Consider the following 23436-nt stretch of genomic DNA (forward strand, 5'->3'; position numbering starts at 1 on the left):
GTACCAATCCAGACCGTAGTCCCCCCCCTGTGTGTAGTTGTTTTGTCACTTGCCTCTTACATTCATTTTAAAAGTGTGCAGAATGATTTGTTTTGTTTTATTTTCTGTTTGAGGCAAGACTGAACACGGTACAATCCATTTTGATAACATCTATTTTTTTTTAAAGACATTAAATGTTTTTATTTTTTGAGTGAAGAAGAGAGATGTAGATTGTGAAGAAAATTGTAGAAAAAATGAGTGAACTTAACCAAATATTGACATTTGCCAACATATTACCACATGCAGTGAATACTGGGCATGGTTTGGTATGCCATGTCTCTAGCTTGTGGATTGTCAAAGCACAATATCAACTAGATTTTTACTCATTGGACCAGAGCTAGCAAAACCATGTGTTTGTGCAAAATTTGTACCTGTTTTTTTTTCTCAGGGTAACGAAAGCTTATAATTTTCACATGGATTAAAAAAGGAAACATCAAGGTGATGATGAAAATAATATGAAGGAAAAAAAAAGCTATTTAGCACTTCAAGAAAAAAAAAATGGTGCAAATATCAACTGTGTGTCAAAGCTTGATCTGACTAGCTCATGGGTAGTGGACAGCGTCTGCCTCAAGATATCCTCACCTATAGTCTTCATCAGGGACCATTGAGAGATGCAGTGGAACATAGACAGGTCTATCCTCCTTAGGACTGTGTATTAACAAGGCGAGGGCCCGAACCAGGGCTGTATTTCATGATGTGCTCTGCTATCCTGCCAGACCTCCGTCAAGTACTTCAACATCAAGTATTTTAGCACTTAAAAAAAATGTTGACAATTCATTTTGTATGAAATGTAAAGATTTTTTGTATAAACTGGCAATACTTGTAACTATCAAGCCAATCTGACACAGGTCCTGCTACTGTAAAATATACAGTATGTTTGTTTAATCAAGTGTCAAATGCCCCCAGCCAGGCTCTTGAGGAGCTGGCATGGGTCCTGCCTGTGTCTGGGCCTAGAGTCTGACACATGACTTATGAGGCTTCATGAAACCCTTAGTCGCTAAAAACTCCTGTCCACTGACAGTGTTATAACTAGTTACACAACTAGCTCACATTATGCAGGTTGACCTTCTGTTGTGAGTCTGGTTTGAAGTGAAGTGAAGGTACTCTAAGGGACAACTTGAATGCAGATTCCTTAATGTTACACAATGGTACAACTGCCGGCTCTCCAGCGTGAGGAGGAGGAGGGCGGTGAAGGGTTGAAACGGGACGTGTGACCGAGACCTCAGCTACTCCCTCATCATGCTCTCCTCCCTCTCGTCCCCTGTGTCTGTCTTAATTCTGGTCATTCCTTGGTCATCAATGGGAACGTCTTAAACTTGTCCAGTGCCTTGTTATATTAATTTTGTACTTTAGTTCATGTACTTGGAAAGAGAGAAAAAAAAACATTTGACCTTTCCTTTACCTGACTGAGGTGCTGGTAATGCAATGTGAAGATGAGAAATGAGAGCTGGCATGATTTAAGATTGACCCACTCAGTTTGTCAAGTCAATCAGCTGAAACTCGCCTTAGTATGTCGGCATGTTTTCTGTCAGGTGGTGTGTGCCACTGTGTGTGTGTATGAGTGCAATACACCTAACAGAACTAGGTCATTTTCCGTGTGCTTGTGAGTATGTGTGTGTGTGTATGCGATATGTGTGTAAAAATGTTGTGTTTTCACTCTTAAACCCCATTCTCTTGCACAGATTGAAATACCACTTTTCCTTTCTTTTTATAGCAAAAAGCACAGAAGTTCTTACAAATTTGATAAGATAAATATGATGAATATGACATGTTGAGTTAATGAAGTGGTGTGATGCAGATACTGAGTGTGGGTGGAACTAGCAGTATTATACCAGAGAAAGCTTTTTTTTTGCCATTTGTGACAATCTTGTGTGTACCAGATGTTCATGCCAGTTCCTGATGCAGTACCAAAATGCTGAGGGCTGTGTCAGCTGAGGTTTGTGTTTTATAAGTATATAATGATATTAAAATTTGATTGAATTAAATGTCTGTCTTTGACCAAATGTCTGTGACCAAATATGATGTACTGCTGATGTGTTCAATCCTGGAATGTCTTCCCAGCTTGGGAAGCTCGCTCTCTTTGGCAGCGGTTCGTCAGGAAGAGCAGCCCTGTCAACAGTTGGAAGATTTGCATACAGCTTCATAGCTATCGCCAGTATAATGCAAATTTGAGATCACTCTATTCAGCAGGTGTTCTAACTAAAAGATTTTTTACATCCGTCAGTCTTGCATGACTGAATGTGATCATGTGAATTTGATTAATAACCATCATTGTGTAGAGAATGTTGTTTAATTGGCAAGAGCAATTTATTACCCTTGTTTATTTTGTCTGAACTCTTCCCTACAGCTTCTTGTGTGATTTGTTGTTTACTAGTAGATTTTAGAAACAAACCTCGTCTACCATTGTGATCTCAAACTACGTGCCGTATATGTAATAATTAATTCCAAACATCCTTAGGTAGGTGGGAAAAGGAGCAAACTCGGTGAAAGTCAAAGTTGTGTTAATATTATTTAATTACATAATCTCTTTACATGTATGACAAAACGTACAGCGTTCTTTATAATCATTAGTTTAAAACAAACAATACTACATACAGCCTAACGTGTCAACAGCTGTCTTCAGTGCAATCGTGAGGGAGAGCCAAACAACATCAGTGTTGGCACAATCAAAGTGACTGAAATGTACAACACAACTAGACGAGGAACTCACAAGGATCCCATAAATACGAATGTCGGTGTCTCCGCGTCCATATGTGTGTGTGTATGCGTCCGTACACCCTCTAACACCGTCCAACTCACACACATTTGTGGCACCGTTCGTCATCGAGTGTCTGTGGCTGAGGCACTGGCAGTTTGTGAGCTGAACTCTGGGGGCTGGGCGTGGTCTGTCCAGCGCGGTCATATGAGGTCTAGTGCGCTAGACGGGACGGGAGGGGAGGGGACTCCTGTCTCCAGGGTCGGTGGGGATGAGCTGTTGGTAACTGTTACACACTCTGCAGCCCAGCCCAGCCCGTCCCCTACTCACACAGCCCTGGTCTCTGCCTCAGCAGTTCACCCCGAGCCCCGTCCAGTGGTCAGGCACCATGAGGAAGTACTTGTCCATGGCCTCACAGAAGCGGGCGCGGTACAGCTCGGGGGACACCACTGTGGGCATTTTACCTGAAAGACAAAAGTGATGTCAGCCAGATTATAAACCACAGATGGTGAACGTCACTTGTAGAAAGTAGAATATGTACGACTAGAACAATGGGACAACAAAAAGTAAAGGGTAGATGCAGTACCTTGGCCACCAAGGATGCCTGTGGACTTGACCACCATCTCCAGTTTCTTGTCCCAGGTGAAAGTGCGAATGTAATCTGGGACATTAGTGAAAAGATGCCGACATATTAGGATAAAACAGTGAAAAAACAACAGGCTTAGTTCCCAATCAAGACAGGTGGATTAAATACATATTTAAAATACTCCTATAAAAGATAAGGAGACACTGCTGTATTGGGCAGCCTATACTCCTGAAGAAATGTGTTGATGGTCTGGAGTTAAGTATGGAGTTATGCCAGTTTCTTTGAGCACAGGAACAATTAATGACAAATGTTACTAAATTAGCACCTATCCTAACTGGCGAGGTACTGTGCCTTACCGATAATGCCCACCACCAGCTGGTCGGTGGTGTCGTCGCGACCCACCAGCAGCGAGTAGTCGATGATGAGGTGGCTGGACAGGAAGTAGGCGTCGCTGTGAATGGCGGCGCGCAGGATGGCCTTGCAGTGCGAGCGGATGTACAGCGGGTTGTCGTGCACCAGCTTGAGCAGGTTCTCGTCTAGCAGCACCTCGCAGCTCTCCTTGCCCTGCTCCGTCTTCACGTTGCGATTCCGCAGCGAGCCCTTCAGGTCGAACACCTGCGCCATCTTGCGACCATAGAACAGGTTCTCCATGACCAGCAGGTCCAGCTTCTTCTCTGTGTTGTTCTGGGAGTTCTTGTAGCCGATGCGGTACACGCCCAGGATCTTGGCCAGGGCAGTGGGACGCTACAGGGTACAGGGGCAAGGAATGACAGTTAAGCGCTATACATAACAAATATTATTAATATCATTATTATTATATGAGGATATTAATATGTGTATGTGCATTCAACTCCATAGAAATTGGCAGTAAGTTCACATTTCTCTCGCCGTAAAAGTACCAAGCACCAAATAGACCTTATATACACACTATGCTTGCTAGCAAGTACAGCTACACTGCTGATTTTATTTACATTTCCATTATAGAGCTATTTGCATAAATAAGGAACTAAGGTCATATCTATGGTTACTGAGATGTTGTAAATGCTTGCAAAACGCCCCAACCTTCTGCTGCACAGCGCCCGTGATGTAGGTGAAGTAGTGAGGAGCAAAGTCCAGGAAGGACTGCACCTCCAGCCGGGGCATCTGTTTCAGAATGAAACGGTCATCTAGAAAGAGAAAGGAGGGCAGGCGAATAAAAGAGTCACGATGCAACATCAGCACATATACCAGCAATATGGTTCTGACTTGCCACCACCAGAAGGTGACAGACAATGCAGTTGTCTATGGGAAGCACTGAGGCAGGTAGAGTATGTGTGCCAATCAGACAGACAAAGGCCAGAGGTCGCTCACCTTCGGTGGCGTAGAAGACGGCTCCAGACTTGCCGCCGCGGGCCTGCCAGTTGACGCAGTGGGACAGCGAGCGCACAAAGTCCTCCTCCGTGCTCTCCATGATCTCGTCCCGCATCTTGTGGAACTCCTCTGCGTAGTAGATCCGGCAGTAGAACTTGGCGTTGGCATCCGAGAACTCTGTTGGCCAATGGGACAAAGAGCACAGCTTACACACAGCAGCACTTTCACAAGGGCGGCTGTGAACACAAGCCCAAACGTCTGTTAAGAGAAAGGGATTGATCAGGACTGTTATGCATGTGAGGGAGAGGGGTGGGTGTGTGTGTGTGTGTGTGTGTGTGTGTGTGTGTGTGTGTGTGCGCTTACGGAGCTCAATGTGAGGGTTGCCCGCTTGCTTCTTCTGTTTGTCTCCTCCATCTATCTCTTCTGTTACCACAAAGAGAGAGAGAGAGACAGACAGAAAGAGAGAGACACAGAGTTAAATATTAAGGAAATGTCTTACATCATAGATATTTTGGGAAAATTTGAAAATTTGACCATTATTGACAAATGCTGTGTATTTCTAAGTTGAAAAATCAATACACATTGCATTATAAAAAGATGAAGTTCTCCAGATGAGGGCACAGAGAGGAAAGACCTCTAGATTTCGAAACCAAGTATGGCTGCCAGTATTGTTAGTTCACTCACTCAGGGGGTCTGAGTCTACAGTGATGCGTCCAATCTGAGAGGAGATGGACTCGTTGGGCTTTGCAGGGCTACTCTTGGCACGACTCTCTCCAACACTGCAGACAAAGAAAGAAGTAGAAATAGTTCAGTCTAAAAAGCAGCATGTTGACCTCAGTGGACACTTTCATGGAGACACTGTTGTGAGTTAGGAGCTCACCCTGCAGTATTTCAGCATGTCTGCATATTTTGTATGCTACGAACTCATTCACCCCATTACATAAGTAAATGTCAAGAGGACTCTTTCAATATGAACATGCCCCTCTCATAATACAATGGTAGCTATATAAACTTAAGGTTTCTAAATACAAAAGTGTACCTGCTGGTCTGCATGGCTTCCTCACTGCCTGGCTTTGCTGTGGTTTTAGCCAGCTCCTCCAGGGCCGTCTTGTACTCCTTACAACTAGGCGAGTCCAGAGAGAAGAGTCAGTCAGAGACCACATGCTAGCGCTGCCCTGGACAGCCTCGGTTAAGGAGCTCTGGGTCTGGGGGTGCGTGAAGAGAGGGTGGAAGGGTTACCTGAGGGCGAAGGCGATGATAGAGCTGGGCTCACGCTCACACACAGCGATGGGGACGCGCTCATGCTCGTACATCAGGTAGTGCTTGTCTGGGTCACTGCCAAAGCATGGGAGAGGTCAGCTCATTACAGGTTCACAGGTCATTCACAAGATCACCACTGAGCACTTTAAAAACCTTAAACGCAGTCCAATTTGTATTATTTATAAAGAGAGCAGAATGACTGAATGACTAACGAGGAGGCTACACCGGGCACCGACTGTAACTGAAGCGTTCTGTTGGCACAGCGTCTGCTGCAACAATTACCTTCCGCTATAATCAATAGAACTGGTTACACCAGACGTGATGGATAGCGGTGCGTACATTCGAAAAAAATAGACCAGTCTTCTAAAACTATTTATTTATTTTTTTGTATATTTTTTGGGGCTTTTTATGGCTTTAATTAGACAGGACAGTGGAGAATGACAGGAAGTGAGTGGGAGAGAGAGTCGGGGTGGGATCCAGAAAGGTCGCCGGCGTACGGTGCAGGTGCCCCAGCCAGTTGGGGCCCTAAAACTATTTTAACGCATCGCGAACGGAGCGCTTCAGTTGCGGGCCCAGTGTAGACCTGGTGTGAGAGTGACACGTTCATGCTCACAAAGGAAAGGGGATGGGGTTGTAGCTGTTGCCAGGTAGCAGGTTGGCCAGAATGGTTTTCATGGTGGACTTCTCCTTCACTTGGCTGTCATTGGAACCCAACAGGTGTCCGTCAAACACATCTGAAAACCAAGAAGAGAATGTCTCAGCATCAGGGAATTAAATAGGCATGTGTATACAAGTCTTGATATGGTGAGCACAAACTTGGCACATCATGTATGTATTATATGCATGAAATTGTGTGTGTGTCTATGTGTGTGTGTGTGTGTGCGTGTGGTTACCTTCTGGGAGGCTGACAGAGTCCTGGTCAGCAAAGGAGGGTCCTACGGTGGCGATCTCGGAGCCGGGGTCTCCAGGAGACGGCAGTGCCAGGGAGATGGAGCCTGAGGTCGAGGGCAATGTGCTCAGGTGACGATCCTCTGGAAGAGACAACGATGAAAACACCATCAGTCAGTCATAGGGCAATGGCCAACCAGAATACAGGTCTAGAGTGGCTCAGCCAATGCTCTCACCCTTGTCTCCATTTTGGACCATAGGGGAGGGGTTTCGGGGTGAGGACTCGTGTGCGCTCGTCTGAGGATAAAGGAACAGTAAACTGTTAACAATGGCCAAAACTGTCCACCGCTACAGCATGACCAGAAGATCCAGGTCACATACAGACATTATCAATAAGCATTCCCAACACCCTAATCAGAAGTGACTCAAAGTTAAACATCTGTTGATGTCTGCAGTTCATAATTAAAAAAAGGCTAAGAACCAACAACACCAAACACAGCACTAATGTAACAGGGAGGCTACACAGGACTAATGTAACAGGGTGGCTACACAGGACTAATGTAACAGGGTGGCTACACAGGACTAATGAAACAGGGAGGCTACACAGACAGGACTAATGAAACAGGGAGGCTACACAGACAGGACTAATGTAACAGGGTGGCTACACAGGACTAATGTAACAGGGAGGCTAGACAGGACTAATGTAACAGGGTGGCTACACCGGGTATGTAACTGAAGCGTTCTGCGGTACGTCTGCTCCAACAATTAGCTTCTTCCACTCAATGGATCTGGCTACACCAGACGTGATAGCGGCACATACATTCCAAAAAATCAGACAGCGCTTCATTTGCGGACCCTAAGGCCTGTCATGTCCTGACCTTGCTGTCCTCGGTCTGCCTGTGTCTCCCTGGACTGGGTGGAACAGACAGACGTTTCCTCCCCTTCTCCTGCTGGAACAGGTCCTGCAGTCTGAAAAAGACACAACACATTACCGGCATGTCAACAGAGCCCACACACATTCAGAATCAACAGGCCCTCACACACTGACAAACACCCAACAGAGCCCACATAGATTCAGAACCAACTGGCCCTTATACTGTACACTGACAAACGTATGGGGCTCCAATTCAAATGCCGGCCAAAGTGCAAAGAGTGCAAAAAAGCAAAGTTCTCACGCTTGAATTACAGCTATCGTGTGGAGTACTGAGCTGATTCATCAATGTTTGTGATTACAGTGTTAAATTAGAAAACAGTTTTTGCCTAGTTATTTATTCAGCTTTAGTTAGACTTAACACTTTGTATATCACACAATATCATGCAATTTCTATGTTGTCTTTATAATATATTCTAACACACATCCTTGTCAGTGAGCAGTTGTGGGATGGTGGGACTCACCTGCTGTTCCAAGACTGCAGGGTCTCACATAGGCTCTGCTTCTTGACCACCACGGACTCGAGCACGACCTGCAGCTGGTGAGGGGACTCCAGTCCTGTGGCCTGCAGACGGGCCTGCAGCTTCTCAATCCAGCCACGCAGCTCTGCCTCCTCCATCTACACACACACACCAGTGGGAGATTTAGACGCTTACAGACATATGCACTGGGCTTAAAGCAGGAGACATGTCTATGGCTTAAGTCATTTTCAACACAACAACACATTTGTATTTGTATAGACTATTCAAGGCACCCAAAGCACTTTAAACGTGGACCGGGGAACCTCACTAACCACCACCATTTGTCCCGTAACAGGCAATGATGTATAATCTGAAGGCAACCTGAAAATACCCAGCCTGCGAGTGAACTTCACCACAGCACTTGAGAACTTTATGCCCAGTATTCATTCCGAAGGTCTTCATTTCATCAAAACACAATGCAGAGTGAACAATGTCAGCCATATTTGTTTTCACCATGCATGATTTGACGGTGTGCTGTTTGCAGGGTTCGATGTGGATACTTGCATCTTTCTGTGCAAACAGATCTTCCATCTTCTCCTCTCGGGTCTTGCTGAAGGTGTCCGTCTTCAGGGAGGTGAGACGGTCATCTATGGCCAGATACACTTGAGATACCCTGGATGGAGAACACAAAAAGTCAAGGTCAAATCATTTCAGTTTATGCACATTTTGAAACAAAAAGTGCTTTATAATATGCTACACAAGGAAAAAAGGAATCAAAGGATTAAAGCATAGTTATTAGTTAGCAACTAAAACTACAAAAAAAAATACAATATTAAAGGCAGATCAAATAAAGAAAATGGATGGAGAAAAAAGTTAATGAAACTCACAGTGGCACAAAAACACAATAGCATTAAAAACAATTAAGTACGGTAAATAAAAGGAAAATAAAATATCACGAATGAAGAGCCACCCAAACATTTGAAATCATGTAAGAAGCTACTGGAGAGTCTCACTTCAGTAAGAAGTCCTTGAGGTCCTGTTGCATGCCATTTTTAGAGGGGCCCTGGTTCCTGATGATGATCTTTTGAGGAGGGAGGCAAATCTCCAGAAGGCGCACTGGTATGTAGCTAAGGGGAGAGAGATCAGGAAATACCCTTGGCTTCAATACAAACAGGCATTGTAAACAACATATTTGTATCCAACATGCCTTTGTCAAGTCAAGTGATTTTGATATATTAGCTCTAAAGACAAAACTAACCAATTTCATCATTTCACATTATAGGCCAAGCAAGTGAAAATGTGTATAAAAGCTGCAGTTGTATCAGCAGCTAATGATGGCTCATAACAAGAAGACATAAGAGAGTGCATAAACAAGGCGGAGGCTTACCTGAAGGAGGCCACCATCTGGTTGTAGGAGAAGTACTGGTGGTAGTCCTTATGGATGGAGTGGCCACAGGGCTCAGCGTTGGCACGGCGCGTGTACTGGTGTCCGTAGAAACGCAGCTCCAGGTATTTGGCAAAAGACATGGACCAGGAGTCATTGGACAGGGGTACTACTGGAGTCACCTTTTAAGAGAGAAATAAAGAGAGAGAGAGAGAGAGAGAGAGAGAGAGAGAGAGAGAAAGAGAGAGAAAGAGAGAGAGAAAGCAACTCCTAAGATGAGTATCTATGCTTCAAAAAGCCAGAATAATCTCTATGCATAGTCTATCTCTATGGAGTAATTGTTACCTGTTTGCAGATGCGGCACCAGGAGTAATTGAGGATGGTGTGCTGGTAGCCTGGCACAGGTGAATCCAGCTCCTTGAGGACGATCTGGACACACCCGTTGCCATGCACAAAACGCCGAATATGGTGTACCATGGGAGTTTCACAGAACATACTAGGGCACTGGTAAGAAGGCCTGTGTCCCACAGAGAGAGAGAGAGAGAGAGAGAGAGAGCAAGAGAGAGATAAAGAGAGAGAGAGACAGAGCGAGAGAGAGATAGAGCGAGAGAGAGATAGAGAGAGAGAGAGACTCAGTCAGAGGAAACCAGGATGATAGCAGAATGGATAATAATAATTTGTTGTTCATTTATGTACAGTGCAACATTATAGCATCACAAAAACTTGTGGACGATAATTTTTACCTAAAACAGTATCTCTCCAAAAAGATACCAAGAGTCAAGTCATTCTTTCCATAGAATTCCATTGTCACAATCCTATGAGAATAAATCAGAAATGTGAATTCAACAAGGCAAAGTTAGGCATCCTATGACATTACTCGACCATACCACTATACTATACAGATCCAAATAGGAGTGGGGTTTACCAGGGGCTGACGCAGGGGTTGGGTGCATTGTTCGACTGCGCTGATGAGCTACTGAAGAGCACGCACAAACGCTGATGATTGATGGGGTTCAGGCAGTCCAGCTACACAAACACATGGATAAGAGTATGCGCAACTGACAGAAATATAACTTTTGTTCATGACATGTTCATGACAGTTAAGCTAAAATTACAAGGTAAATGTGTATTGATTAGATTAGCAGTGACCACCCCCCCCCCCCACACACACACACACACACACAAGCAAAATACACTTTAACACACAGAAGTCCACTGTGTTTGTGTGAGTTTAAGACCCTCGTGTTGAAAAATGTCTCACCTTGGTGGCCCAGGTGATGTCCGTCTGCCCTGACGACTTCTCCTCCTCGCTGTCGGCCTTGACCGGCGCCCTGGCGCTCTGGTTCTCCCTGGCCTGCTGCTGGGGGTTGGAGAAGGGGTCGTCCCGCTGGCGGATACGCCCGCCCTGCGCCCGGTAGTCGGCCAGCATGCGCGCTAGCTCCTGGCTGCAGCTCACCTGCTCGGCAATGCGCGCGCTGGTCAGCGGGTGCGAGGGCAGCACCTGGATGGGCCGCGGCCCCCCACCCCCGACGCCGTTGGTCAGTGACGCCCCCGGCGTTCCGGATGCTGCCGACGTCGCCACGCCGGAGTCCTTCAGCAGCTGCCTCTTGCGGCGCCCGTCCAGCTCCTTGAAGTCCTTGTTGAGGAGCGGCGAGAGGTAAACATGCTCGGGGAAGTAGTCGCGGCTCGGACAACGCAGACCGGGGGCCGTGAGCAGAAAGGGCTCGCGGAAGGTGACAAACGGCGAGATGCACAGGATGATGTCCTTCAGCTCCTGCCGGAAGCACGCCGATATCGACTTGAGCCGGTCGTCGGACGAGGCCACGTGCTCGGTGACAAACAGCCCCGTGTCGTCCTGCAGGGGGTCACGGAAAAGGCGCGTCGGTGGCGTGTCCGAGCCCGAGGCGCCGGTGCCAGTGCTGGTGCCATTATCGTTATCGTCGGCGTGAACCAGGGTGCCTTCCTTCGTCCCACCAGCGTCATTTTGGGCCACTTGCGGCAGCCCCTCCTCGTCGGCCAGCTCCTCAAGGTCGGAGATCAGGTAGGGCAGTGGCACGGAGGCAGGGTTGGAGGAGGTGAAGGACAGCGGAGTGGACGTCTTACAGCCCGAGTCGGTGCCTTCGCAGTCGGCTACCGAGCCAACGGTGTCGTTCACATCCGGCCTGGGGCTCTCCTGGTCCTTGCTCGATGACTCGGACACGGACTGTACCCTGGAGTGGGAGCTCCTGGACTCATCAAGCACCACGTCACTGTCTGTGCCCTGGGAGACGTCACTCTGGTCAGCCACAGATCCGTTTCCTTGGACCATCCCTTTCTGACCCTCCTCCTCCTCCTCCTCTTCCTCCTCCTCCTCCTCCTCTCCTGTGGTGCTCTCCAGCAGGCAGGGGAAGGACGTGCTCTTGGTGAGGCTTGGAGGCATGGCGAACTCGTCCATGAGGAAGGAGATCTCCAGCTGCGAGTGGTAGGCCACACAGATCATCAGGCGAATGATGTCCTTCACACGCGCCAGCTCGTACTCAGAGGCGCCTCGGAGTTTAATAGTGCAGCCCAGTTGAGGGGGGCAGCCTTCGAAAAACATCAGGGTCTTCTGATCATCTGTCACAGGATGGGGGAGAAGGGCATGTTATTTAAGTAATTTCACTGTGCTAAATTACTGGAATGGGCCTCGAATTTGTATGACATGTAATCCATCAGGCGAAGCACAAAGTCTATATAGTGTGCCTTGTGGTATAAAATTAGAGCCAATGGTATCAATCTAGTTCATATTTTTCAGAGAATCTTCTAACAGAAAAGTACGATATTTTCCTTAAAAAAAGACAAGAATGCAGAGATATAGTATAGTATAGTATAGTATAGTATAGTCTATAGTAGAGTATTATCTATAGATATCTTTTAAAAGAAAACATACAATATACACAGAAAGAATCAGGCAAACCCAATTCCTGTGTTACCCGCGAGGGGAGCAGACGTACTGTTGGCCAGCTGGAAGGAGTGCATGTAAAACTTTAGGCAAGTGCCCAGCCGAGGCTTGGTCAGCAGCTGGTCCATGGACATGACCAGGTCCCCTTGCGTCATGCGGCTCACTCGGTCCAGCACTTGCTGTATAGTTGAGGAATAATAATTTTAAAATTTGATTTGTTGTTACCCACAATTTTCTTAGCTACTGAGAAATACAAACGTGTCTATCCATTGAAGACATTAATGAACCCTTGAGCAAATGGCCTGATCTGTTTACTTACTGTTTAATTACTTCAACAGAAACATTCAACAGTCTAATGATTGTTAAAAAGTAACTTTTGATACAGCATGCGGCAGAGAGGTGAAAGGACTTACAGGTTTCACGTTGATGACCAGAGTGATCCCGTGCTCCAGCAGCATATCCTGGGCGATGCGAGACACCGTCTTTTCCACCAGCACCAGGTTCGGCCGCACGTCCACAATGCGCTGGACGTAGTTTTTGAGGAACTCACGCTCCTGGTGGAGACATAGGAAAGATACTGTTCATGATTCTAGGGCATTTGGAGAGACCAATTTGCATCAAAAATGGATGAAAGTCTGAGTGGTCCCATAGATAACAAGGCCTTTGCTTACTTATGTTTTATATTACACTATTTCAGTTATATGCAAAGCAATAAACATTGACATAACAGTGAAATAAACAATTAATTCCGGTAGAAACACTTGTGTTTACATCTTGATGTCTATTGTCTACCAAATGATCTATGAGAAGACATTTTTTTGTACTTGCCTGTAAGACTATTGGATCAATGCTAGTAAATTTGGTTTCTTCTCTGTACAGATATTCAATTGAACATTTCAGCAGCAAGATCTTGGGGTTTTTGATATAGGAGTTCATCTGAACACACAAATGCATAGAAATACATGATCAGCACCATTAAAATGACTCAACTGTTGAATGTAAAGGAGCTGTATTAACATTACTGTACTTTGAAATTTCACTATACCTTTTTGTGCGCAATATTCTTCGTACACACAAAACCATTTACCACAGTTGAATCAAACTTCTTCCCTCCTGAAACCTGAAAGAAGAGACAAACATAATATGAGACTAGTGCTAAACAGTCTAAATCCAGGTATTAAAATACCAGAGGGATTTTTGCGGGATCTCAGGAGTCTTACCTTCTTAATGTGGACCAGCTGACGGATGTCCATGTCGTCGTCACAGCTGCGCACGTCTGGCCGCACCGTCTGCACCACCTGCCGAACCACGGGCACGATGATGTCTCTCCAGGATAGCGACAGGGACTCGCTGTACAACAGCTGCTGGAGCAGCGCCATCATGTGGCTGTGGTTGGCAGAGCTGGAGAGAAAATCAGGAAGCAAATTTACATCGAAATAATATAAGCTATTCTTACACATCTAAAGAGATAGTCTTCCATTTATTTCCTTGTTAGCTCTTAGATAGCCAATGACGGCACCAAAAATGATCCACACGAATGACTAGGCAGACCTAATTTTAAGAACTGAATCAATCAACAACAGCCTACAGATCTGTTTTCTTTTATTACTTTGCACACAGCCAACTGCAAATATCCCATCTAACTTACAGCAGCCTCTCCATGGCCTTCTTCTCCCCGTTCTCCTCTCTGAGCTGGTCCAGGGAGCTGTGGTGCCATCCCAGTGGAGTGAAGAGCATCTCCTTGGCCTTCTCCTCCACACGACGATTAAACAGGGATTCTACAAGAGGAGAGAGGCCAATGGTAAGTCACCTCACCGGCCTCCATTCTAGTTGCCATGTTACTTAAGTTCCAAAATGCTTTTGAAAAAATTACCTTTGATGAAGGCATCACTGATGGAAATGTTCTGACCATCCTCAGACACTAGGACCTCAGCTATGAGAGAATGAATATGACAGAATCACTAATCAGGCTTGCAAATGTACTCTATAAACATCCAAGAAAATAATAATTGAATGCTTAAGATAAACATCCATATATCTCCCTTATTTACCAAAATTGCATGGTAATTGTTAAGCAATGTAATGGCATTTCACAATGCTAAGATTGTTTACACAAGGCTTCATTACAAAAATGATCTCCTTTAGACAGGGCTCAGAGATGACAAGAGATGTGAAGAATACAGACAGCGAGGCTGTGGCTCACACACTTTTCTCGGCAGGCAGAGGCACGTGGGGGTACTTGGACTGCTTCTTGATGTGAAAGTTGACGTTGTCCTGCTCCATGTTGAGGTTGATGGAGGCTGCCGAGTCACTGTCCACTGCAGACTGAAAACTGCTCACAGACGTTCTCTTACTGGGGCTAGAGGAACCTTGAGGAAAGAACGAAGAACGGAGGAAAATGAATTCCTCTAAGTGTTAAGGGACACAAGTAATTGTGACACTTGAGGCTTTTTCTTTCATCACCACAACACTGCAAAGCCCATAAAAAACCTCAGTCCATTTTAAACAAGCTGAGGCCCAGATAAGACGGTGGTATTTCTGTATCATGTCTAAATACAATTTTGGCTGTTACATGGTAAAGTTTACACTAGCATTTCTGAATTGAGTATCAAACTGTGCTCATAGACAATGGCTATCAGAAGTTTTCCTGAGCCCATACAATGATTTTCTTTACAGAAACAGGTCTAGTATTGTTTTTCAGCTCGATGCCTTGTTTGCAAATATTTCTCTGGATTCTCTAAATATTTTAATGATACTGTAGACGATTAACTCCCAAATACTTCATAATTTCATATTAAGAAGCATTAAAATGACATTGTTTCATAATTTGACCACACAGGTTTACAGAGTGATGAAAACCCCTACATATTTACTTCTAAGAGACTGTGCTGCTCTGGGATGCTTTTTCATACCCAATCCTGTTGCCAGTTTCCCTAATTAGTTGTGAAATATTCATCCTTTTATTTTCTTTATCATTATAGAACTTTTCCAGCATTTTGTTGCCCCTGTCCCAACTTTTTTTGAAACCATGAAATATTCAAATTTGTCTTTTTCAACATTTGATATGTTGTCTGTGTCCTTTTTGCAGCTAAATATGATATTTGCAGATTATTACATTTTGTTTTTATTCGCCTTTTACACAACGTCACAACTTTTGTATAATCAACCTTTCAGAAGCAGATAAAAACCCTTTACTTGTTTACTGCACTTTAAAAGATAGCACCGAACCAAGATGAACAACCGTAACACTTGATAGAGCTTGACAGACACTCACTGGGCATTGTACAGTCGTTCTCATCAACCAGCTGCTCGGTGTCGCTGTCGTCGAACTTGATGTCCTTAAACCAGGAGGGCTCGGAGTGGCCCTCCAGAGAGTTCACGCTGTCACTGTCTGGAGACGGCGTCTCTGAGAACTCTGTGTTCTGGAAAACAATACAACGTCATCAACCTAAATCACCACCATTTCGACTGAGAAAATAGAGAAACAAAGGTTTCATATCAAGCCACAGGTTTCAGGGCAGAGTAGATTAGAAGCCATTATTTGTGGTCTACTTTGGCTCACCTGCAGGGGGCGGTAAAGGGCATACTCATCACGGAAGACCTGATCGTGGTGGGTAAGACAGTCAAGCCAGCGCCCGTCCACTAAAGCCTGTCCAATAGCAATGGCTTGGGCTCTACAGAGGTTGTGGAACAATGGCTGAATATTATTCAAAATCAAAAGCTTGTACTTTCAGTCACTATTTCAATCTACTGGCATTATATTGCCTCACTATTGGCTGCGAAAACAGACACAAATGGACAAAATCAAGTCCTTGAGCAATGTGTATCCCACCTGGTCGAAACGGTTCCATTCCGCAGGAGCCAGTTGACCAGTTCCTTTCCCACAATGCAGTTGGGGTAGGTCCGCAGCCAGTAACGGTGGTCCTGAAACTCCATGCCCGTACTGTTGTGGCAGATCTTCTTCCAGAGGTCTTTGAGTTGGGACGAGTCCTGTGTGATCAAACAAAGGCTCCCTTTACAAGCGAAGCCACTGACCGGCAACACTACAAATATTATGTTACAGAATCTACTACAAGATAAAAAAGGAGACAGACAGTCATTGAAAGATGTTTTCCCCCCAGATATGTATTAAACCCTGATGGAGCATACATATGTGTGTTAGTGCGTATAGTGACAGACAGAGGCACTCAAAGGGAATGCAGCAGGCAGACACACATACAAGCAGACTACACACAGTTTCAGATCTGTTTGAGAATAAAGTTGATACATTAAAACATGTTCTACAATATACGTACGAGGACAGGCAGATCGGTATGACTTGTTTTAATGCTATAAGAGATTATTTAGAAGCAAAAAACGTGCAAAAATTACTTCTATGACAGGTTTGCGTGATTTGTGCAAACTTTGCATGTTTAATTGCAGATTACAGAAAGTGTCCCAAACCAACACACACAGTTAGGGCTAGCATCGAATGGATGTCGACGTTGCAACCATCATGCCATCTTACCCTCATCATTCTTTTCTTCCACTCCAATTTCTGGTCAAACCACTTTTTATTAACGCCTGCCCTACTCTGTGATGAAACAGAATTCATGGAGCCCATAACTGTCAGCGATCCATTACTGCTATTGAGAGACTCTAGACAGCTTTCAGTGCTCTTGTGCAAGTGAGCACATCTCTGGAAAATGCACATAGAAACACAAACTGCATATAAAGGCTCAGTGATACAGAGGAATATAAAGATGCACAGAGACCAATTCGGTTGTTAAGTCCGATGTCACATGTCATTTCTGCACCCAAAAAAGTTTACTAGCGCAGCCAGCCTGTTTTCACAATCTGTAAACCTTGTCAGTACCACCTTCATTTTAGTAAGGGTAAAAATATTGCTTGACTCTAACAGAGTAATTAGTGTAGCTGTGTAGCCAGATGATATAATCAAGGGCAATGTCCAGGCCTTCGTAAAAAATAGGATTTTATTAGGTCGAGGCAAGGAGGGGGTAGTAGAATGACATTTTCTTGTAGGCTACTCTAAATAGTGAAACAAAATGTTTCTTTTACTGTCTGTGGAAAAAAACAAGCCGTTCTGGGCTCAGTTGAACCCAGTAAAAGAATTATTGGCACATTATTGCATCACAACTTAACAACCGGATACGGTGATAAAGGGAGGTGTGTCATAAGCCCCATGCCCAATGCCCATAGTAAATATAAGGATACTTTTATAATTATATAGGATACAGTTTTGAATGGCTCTATCTAATATAAACAACAACGTCCACACCACACAATCTGATCATTCATCTGGGATTTTTTTCTAGAGCAATATTGTGAAGGATGATAAGAAAAATGCTGACGGCTAATCAGAATCCACTGAATTTTAGGCATCACATTAATGAACATGAGAGGCTTCTCTTGGTCGTTGGTCTGTGAGGAAGCTCATATTGTTGCATTTATACTGGTCTTTGTAGTCATCATTAGCAGTGTGGACAATGATAAGCAGAAAGAGAGTCAGAGAAAAAGAAAGAAGAGATTCATTCAGAGAAATATACACAGAGAAGATTGAAGAAGAGAAAGAGAGAAAATGGAGATGCACAGAGAGAGAGAGAGAAAGAAAAAAAAGAAAGAAAGAGAGAGAGAGACAAGACACAGGGAGGAGACACATGGAAAGTGACAGAAAATAGATACAGAATGGATGGAAGACAGAGTAATACATGGAGAGAGAAAGCAAGAGAAGAGCGTGAGACAAAGAGTAGAGAGTAGAGAGGAGAAGATTGAGACATCCGTACCAGTAGTATCTTTCTCTCCTCCTCGCTGTGGTCAGGCTTAGGCATGGCACGACTGGTCTGGGGGCTGACCGAGCTGTCGTACGAGGGCACCATGGAGGAGCCCGAGCGATCCAGAGACAGGTTGGTCACGCTGGCTGACCTGGCCACGGCAGACAATCATAGCACAGTAAACACACGGTATATACACATACACGCGGCTGGATATGTCAATAGAAGATAGGTATAAAAACCTCTTCCTTGCGGGAGACTTCCCCACGTCTTCTTGGACTCCGGTCAGCCTGGAGTTCAGTCCACTAGCCTGGGTTTCCTGATGGATCAAACTAACACACACACACACACACACACAAAAGTAAAACAGTAAAAATAAAGCCGTACGTATACATGTACATGCATATCAGATTACTTACAAAAGTATGCAAGAGAAATTAAGCCCTATATATACACATGTACATGCATATCAGATTACTTACAAAAGTATGCAAGAGAAATTAAGCCCTATATATACACATGTACATGCAGATTATTTACAAAATTATGCAGGAGAAATTGTGTACACACACACATGCAATTATATAAAATATCATCAATCTAACACAATTAAACAACATTTACCACATGCATGCAAGGGATCACAATGATGAGAACAACCACAAAGGTTTTCTCAACTACATGTCTACAGGTTTTCAGAATCAAAGGCACACAAACTCACTTCTTTCTCATCCCAATGGGAGTTTTTCTACGCAAGGAGGAAGAGAAGGGGAAAAAAAGATGTTCTTTGAGACAGGTCAAGTTCAGAGCAGGAGGAGGCCTTGATAGGCTGAGAGGCAATGGTGGAAGGTAATGTGTCACATCACATGTCTATTTTGGATTAATCTTAAACAACCATGCACTTTAAATGAAATTAAATGAAATGCAATCAGTCTGGAAGAATCAAGGATGTTCTGTCTTTAAGCTCCATCATGCTAGTGAAGTGGCTGCATCCCCAAATAAAAGTATATTATTGTTTTTACGTAATTCATCACATGAAAGCAATGAGATTTTCTTGAGAACATATTTTTGACGAAATAACTTAAATGAGATTAAAATGAAGGTCTTGTAGATAAGTGAAACAAGCTTATCATCCTAGATTAGTCATTCAGCCCTAGAGGGGGGGGGGGGGGCTTTTCATCCACAAAATGAAGATTAATGCAAGTAGCATCTTAAACTTAAGTAACAACAGAGAGAACAAACCCACCGAACATGACACAATGATGGCCCCGAGGGTACATTTCCAGGGAAAACGGTACAATTTATCAAAATATTAAAGTTAAACAGTGCCTAGTCAGGCACTTTTCTATGACTAAGCAACTATGCACAAAACCCCAATGTTAACTATGAATAACATCTTAATTGAGGAGACTGTCTATTCAACACTCAGCCAGAGAGTTAAGAAGCAGATGTGAGGAATCTTAGATGTGAACAGGTCAGGGATGTAGAGAGCAAGTATAGCTGAGGCAGAAAGCTGGTGAGAGAGGGCTTGTGGGAAGTGGGCCAAAAGAATATCATCTGCCAATGGGCAGAAGAGGAGGGCGTTGGAGTGACCAACTGACTGCTTTTATTCGTCCAGGATGCTTCAGCTTTTGGCGTTACCTCTGCCAGGTGGTGTCCTCCTCCAGGAAGATGTTGCGGCTGGCCTTGCGGCCCCCGACAGGCGTGCGCGGCTCGCTGGGCTCCAGCACGCACACGGACACCGGCGAGTCCGACAGGGCGCTCAGGTCCTCACCAATGGTGCCCGAGTCGGTCGAGTGTGCGTAGCTCAGAGCGATCTTACGGCAGTATGTACAGGCGCGAAGGTCACCTACACACACACACACACGCACACGCACACGCACACGCACACGCACACGCACACGCACACGCACAAGCGCACACACATGCGCACGCACGCACACAAAGCCGGGGCACAGACACCAGAGAAAGAGGAAGTCAGACCAGCAGAAAAATACTTTCAGTTTGTTATCTAGCAGACAAAGCAACAGTCTCGGCACACAGCACACTGTCAGCAATAGCAAACACACAGAGAGAGACAGTGATTATCTTGTGAGGTCACTTACGCCTTACCGGTTAATGAGTAGCTTGGGACACTTTACTGTATTTTTAAGAAGAGAACCCCAGACACATGCTAAACTTGGCACACAGGTCCTATTTCACATTACCTTGCCTTTCGTACATTCCGGCCATAGTGTGCAGATATAATATTCTATGTTATGTCAGATGCAGTGTGACTCTTATGCAAACTGAATGTAAAGCTGTTCTTTTTGAAAGAGGCACTCAAACAAACATTTGGTTGCACTTTAAAGTAGGCTACAGTGTTGCATTTTCAAGTGAAGCTGCTCTTAAATTTGATTTAGCATTTTAACAGTAATACAGCAATCATACCCTTCAACAGTGACGGACTGAATTTCAGTCTAAGTAAGTTAAGAAGTTTGCTAAACTGAGATGGATTAGTACAAGGAACTGAGGTTCTTTAGTGTCAAGGAGGAGGCGGTAATGTCCATGTCTGTGCCGTCAACTGAGGCAATCAAACCACACGCTTTCAACCCAAAGAGCACTCCAAACCAACACCACATTTGTTAAGCAACACTGGGGTCAAAACAAGCAACGCACACACACGCACACACACCTCAGGATTTCCCAAGCGCGAGTCACAAAACACATGGCACACCATGCTGAGGGCGTTCTTACTTCTCTCTTTCAGCACCCCGTGGGTGGGTAGCAGCCGTCTCCTGAGCTCTACCGACCAACTGTTTCACTCTGAGCTTGTCTTAGATCATACACTTTATACTGCCATGTGCCCCTTAATGAGGGATGGAGTTTCTTCCAGCATCAGCAAGATAACAGGGGTCGAAGGTCATGAAGGCCAGGGGTCAAACTAGTGGGAGATGAGGCGGGGGTGGTGGTGGTGGTGGTGGTGGTGGTGGTGGGGGTGGTCGTACCTAGGTACATGGCCCCCACACACACACACGCACACTCCCAGCCCCTCCCTACCGGCATGCAATCACTCACCCGTGTATCCCATGAACTTGCCAGGGATTTCCTGGTTGCAGCAGCGGCTACAGAAGATCTGGCCGCACAGACGGCAGTGGTGGCGACGACGGAAGGTGGTGAACTTCTCGTTGCAGTCGTAGCACTCCTTACACTGGCTGTCCGGCATCCAGTACTGCTTCAAGTCACTGTCCTGTGGCGCGCAACACACACACACACACACACACACACACACACACACACACACACACACACACACACACACACACACACACACACACACACACACACACACACACACACACACACACACACACACACACACACACACACACACACACACACACACACACACACACACACACACACACACACACACACACACACACACACACACACACACACACACACACACACACACACACGTCTTCTCAGATAAACTACTTAACAGGAATCACATGTGCTTTGATGACACTGGGATCATGCAAACAACACACCTACAAATGTACTAAAACATACTGTACAGGTGGCTATCAAAAAATTCATGGAAAAGTTCAATATTTTGTTGATGATTACGGCTAACAGCTCATGAAAAACAGAAAAAACAGTTTCTCAAAATATTACAATAAAAATGTTATAATACAGAAATGTTGGTTACTAGAGCCTTTAATCTCTTAGCCTGGTTCAGTAAACACAACTACAACCATGGGAAAGACTTCTGACTTGATAGTTGTCCAGAAGACACTCATTGACACCCTCCACAAAGAGGGTAGGCCACAGAAGGTCATGGCTGAAAGGGCCGGGTGTTCAGAGTGCTGTATGAAAAGTCCGGGTGTTCAGAGTGCTGTATGAAAGCATATTCATGGAAAGTTGACTGGAACGGGAAAAGTGTGGTAGGAAAAGGTGTGCAAGCAACAAGGATGACCACAGCCTTTAGAGAATCTACATACAAAGCCGATTCAAGAACTTGGCGGATCTTCACAAGGAGTGGACTGAGGCTGGAGTCTGCATCAAGAGCCACCATGCACAGACGTATCCAGGAAATGGGCTACAAGTGGCACAGCCACTCCTGTCAAACCACTCTTGAATCAGAGACCAGGTTAGAGCATCTTACCTGGGATAAGAAGAAACAGAATTGGGCTGTTGCTCAGTGGCCCAAACTCCTCTTTTCACATAAAAACAACATTTGCATTTCATTTGGATATCAGGGTCCAATCAAGGTCCCAAGAGTCTGTAGGAACAGTGAAGAGGCACCAAATCCAAATTGCTTGCAGTGCAGTTTGATGTTTCCACAGTCAGTAATGATTTGGGGTGGCATGTCATCTGCTAGTGTTGGTCCACTTTATCAAGTCCATAGTCAATGCAGCCTTCTACCAGGAGATTTTCAGGAGATCCATCTGCTGACAAGCTTAATGGAGATGCTGATATCCTTTTCCAGCAGGACTCCGCACCTTCCCACAGTGTCAAAACTGCTAATAACTGGTTTGCTTTCCATGGTATTACTTTGTTTGATTGGCCAGTCAACTCATCTGACCTGAACCCTAAAGAGAATCTGGTTTATTGTCAACAGGAAAATGAAACACCAGACCCGACAACACAGACAACCTTAAGGTCACTATCAAAGCAACCTGGGTTTCCATAACACCTCAGCAGTGCCACAGGCTGATTGCCTCCATACTACGCCACACTGATGAAGTAATTTGTGCAAAAACAGCCCGGCCAAGTATTGAGTGATTAAATGAACTATTTTAGATTAGTTAAATTAGTTAGATTAGTTCATTTCTGTACAGTGAGAATACCCCAGAATTCTACAATTATAACCTCTTTATTGTAATATTTTGAGATACTGATTTTTGGTTTTCATGAGCTGTAAGCCGTTATCATCCAGATTAAAACAAAAATGGCTTGAAATATTTCACTTAATATCTAATGAATTTAGAATATATGAAAGATTCACTTTTTGTTAGCAATTTTAGTAAACTAACGCTTTCCTATTAATTACAGCATCAATTTCAACAACTTCTACTAACATAGCTCTTATACAGGGCATCCATGCCTACATACCTCCCAGATCAATAGATACCTCACTTCTGCTAAAACTGCTAAAAACAATCA

At 44.7% G+C, this 23436-nt stretch overlaps 1 protein-coding gene across 9 annotated transcripts in view; it reads right to left on the bottom strand.

Moving 5' to 3' along the window:
* Positions 1-2535: 2535 nt before the first annotated feature.
* The window catches only part of pikfyve (phosphoinositide kinase, FYVE finger containing), a 33464-nt gene continuing 12563 nt past the window's right edge, over positions 2536-23436 (bottom strand). For 3 of the 9 annotated variants that reach the window (XM_076263985.1, XM_076263987.1, XM_076263984.1), the window contains 37 exons: positions 21343-21514; positions 19927-20134; positions 19007-19033; positions 18528-18617; positions 18298-18436; positions 16347-16504; positions 16077-16188; positions 15789-15936; positions 14722-14883; positions 14388-14447; positions 14163-14292; positions 13735-13915; positions 13560-13634; positions 13343-13450; positions 12928-13068; positions 12546-12693; positions 10856-12189; positions 10520-10620; positions 10338-10409; positions 9940-10111; positions 9598-9776; positions 9224-9337; positions 8775-8883; positions 8214-8368; positions 7697-7787; positions 7055-7115; positions 6824-6961; positions 6544-6664; positions 5910-6005; positions 5710-5793; positions 5355-5449; positions 5034-5093; positions 4671-4847; positions 4383-4486; positions 3677-4064; positions 3321-3395; positions 2536-3198 (listed from right to left, as the gene is read on the bottom strand). In XM_076263985.1, the coding sequence (XP_076120100.1) occupies positions 3083-3198; positions 3321-3395; positions 3677-4064; positions 4383-4486; positions 4671-4847; positions 5034-5093; positions 5355-5449; positions 5710-5793; positions 5910-6005; positions 6544-6664; positions 6824-6961; positions 7055-7115; positions 7697-7787; positions 8214-8368; positions 8775-8883; positions 9224-9337; positions 9598-9776; positions 9940-10111; positions 10338-10409; positions 10520-10620; positions 10856-12189; positions 12546-12693; positions 12928-13068; positions 13343-13450; positions 13560-13634; positions 13735-13915; positions 14163-14292; positions 14388-14447; positions 14722-14883; positions 15789-15936; positions 16077-16188; positions 16347-16504; positions 18298-18436; positions 18528-18617; positions 19007-19033; positions 19927-20134; positions 21343-21514 (5901 nt within the window). In that variant the 3' untranslated portion in view covers positions 2536-3082. Of the gene's footprint in view, positions 3199-3320; positions 3396-3676; positions 4065-4382; positions 4487-4670; positions 4848-5033; positions 5094-5354; positions 5450-5709; positions 5794-5909; positions 6006-6543; positions 6665-6823; positions 6962-7054; positions 7116-7696; positions 7788-8213; positions 8369-8774; positions 8884-9223; positions 9338-9597; positions 9777-9939; positions 10112-10337; positions 10410-10519; positions 10621-10855; positions 12190-12545; positions 12694-12927; positions 13069-13342; positions 13451-13559; positions 13635-13734; positions 13916-14162; positions 14293-14387; positions 14448-14721; positions 14884-15788; positions 15937-16076; positions 16189-16346; positions 16505-17021; positions 17289-18297; positions 18437-18527; positions 18618-19006; positions 19034-19926; positions 20135-21342; positions 21515-23436 lie in introns of those variants that run through there. The other 6 variants (XM_076263990.1, XM_076263988.1, XM_076263992.1 and 3 more) reach the window with 4 other exon arrangements.

Source organism: Alosa pseudoharengus, unplaced genomic scaffold (genome assembly GCF_046254945.1).
Source record: "Alosa pseudoharengus isolate Yale_2024_CS ecotype anadromous, Long Island Sound unplaced genomic scaffold, YU_APseudo_1.1 YU_APseudo_1.1_scf_3, whole genome shotgun sequence".
Taxonomy (NCBI): Eukaryota; Metazoa; Chordata; class Actinopteri; order Clupeiformes; family Clupeidae; genus Alosa; species Alosa pseudoharengus.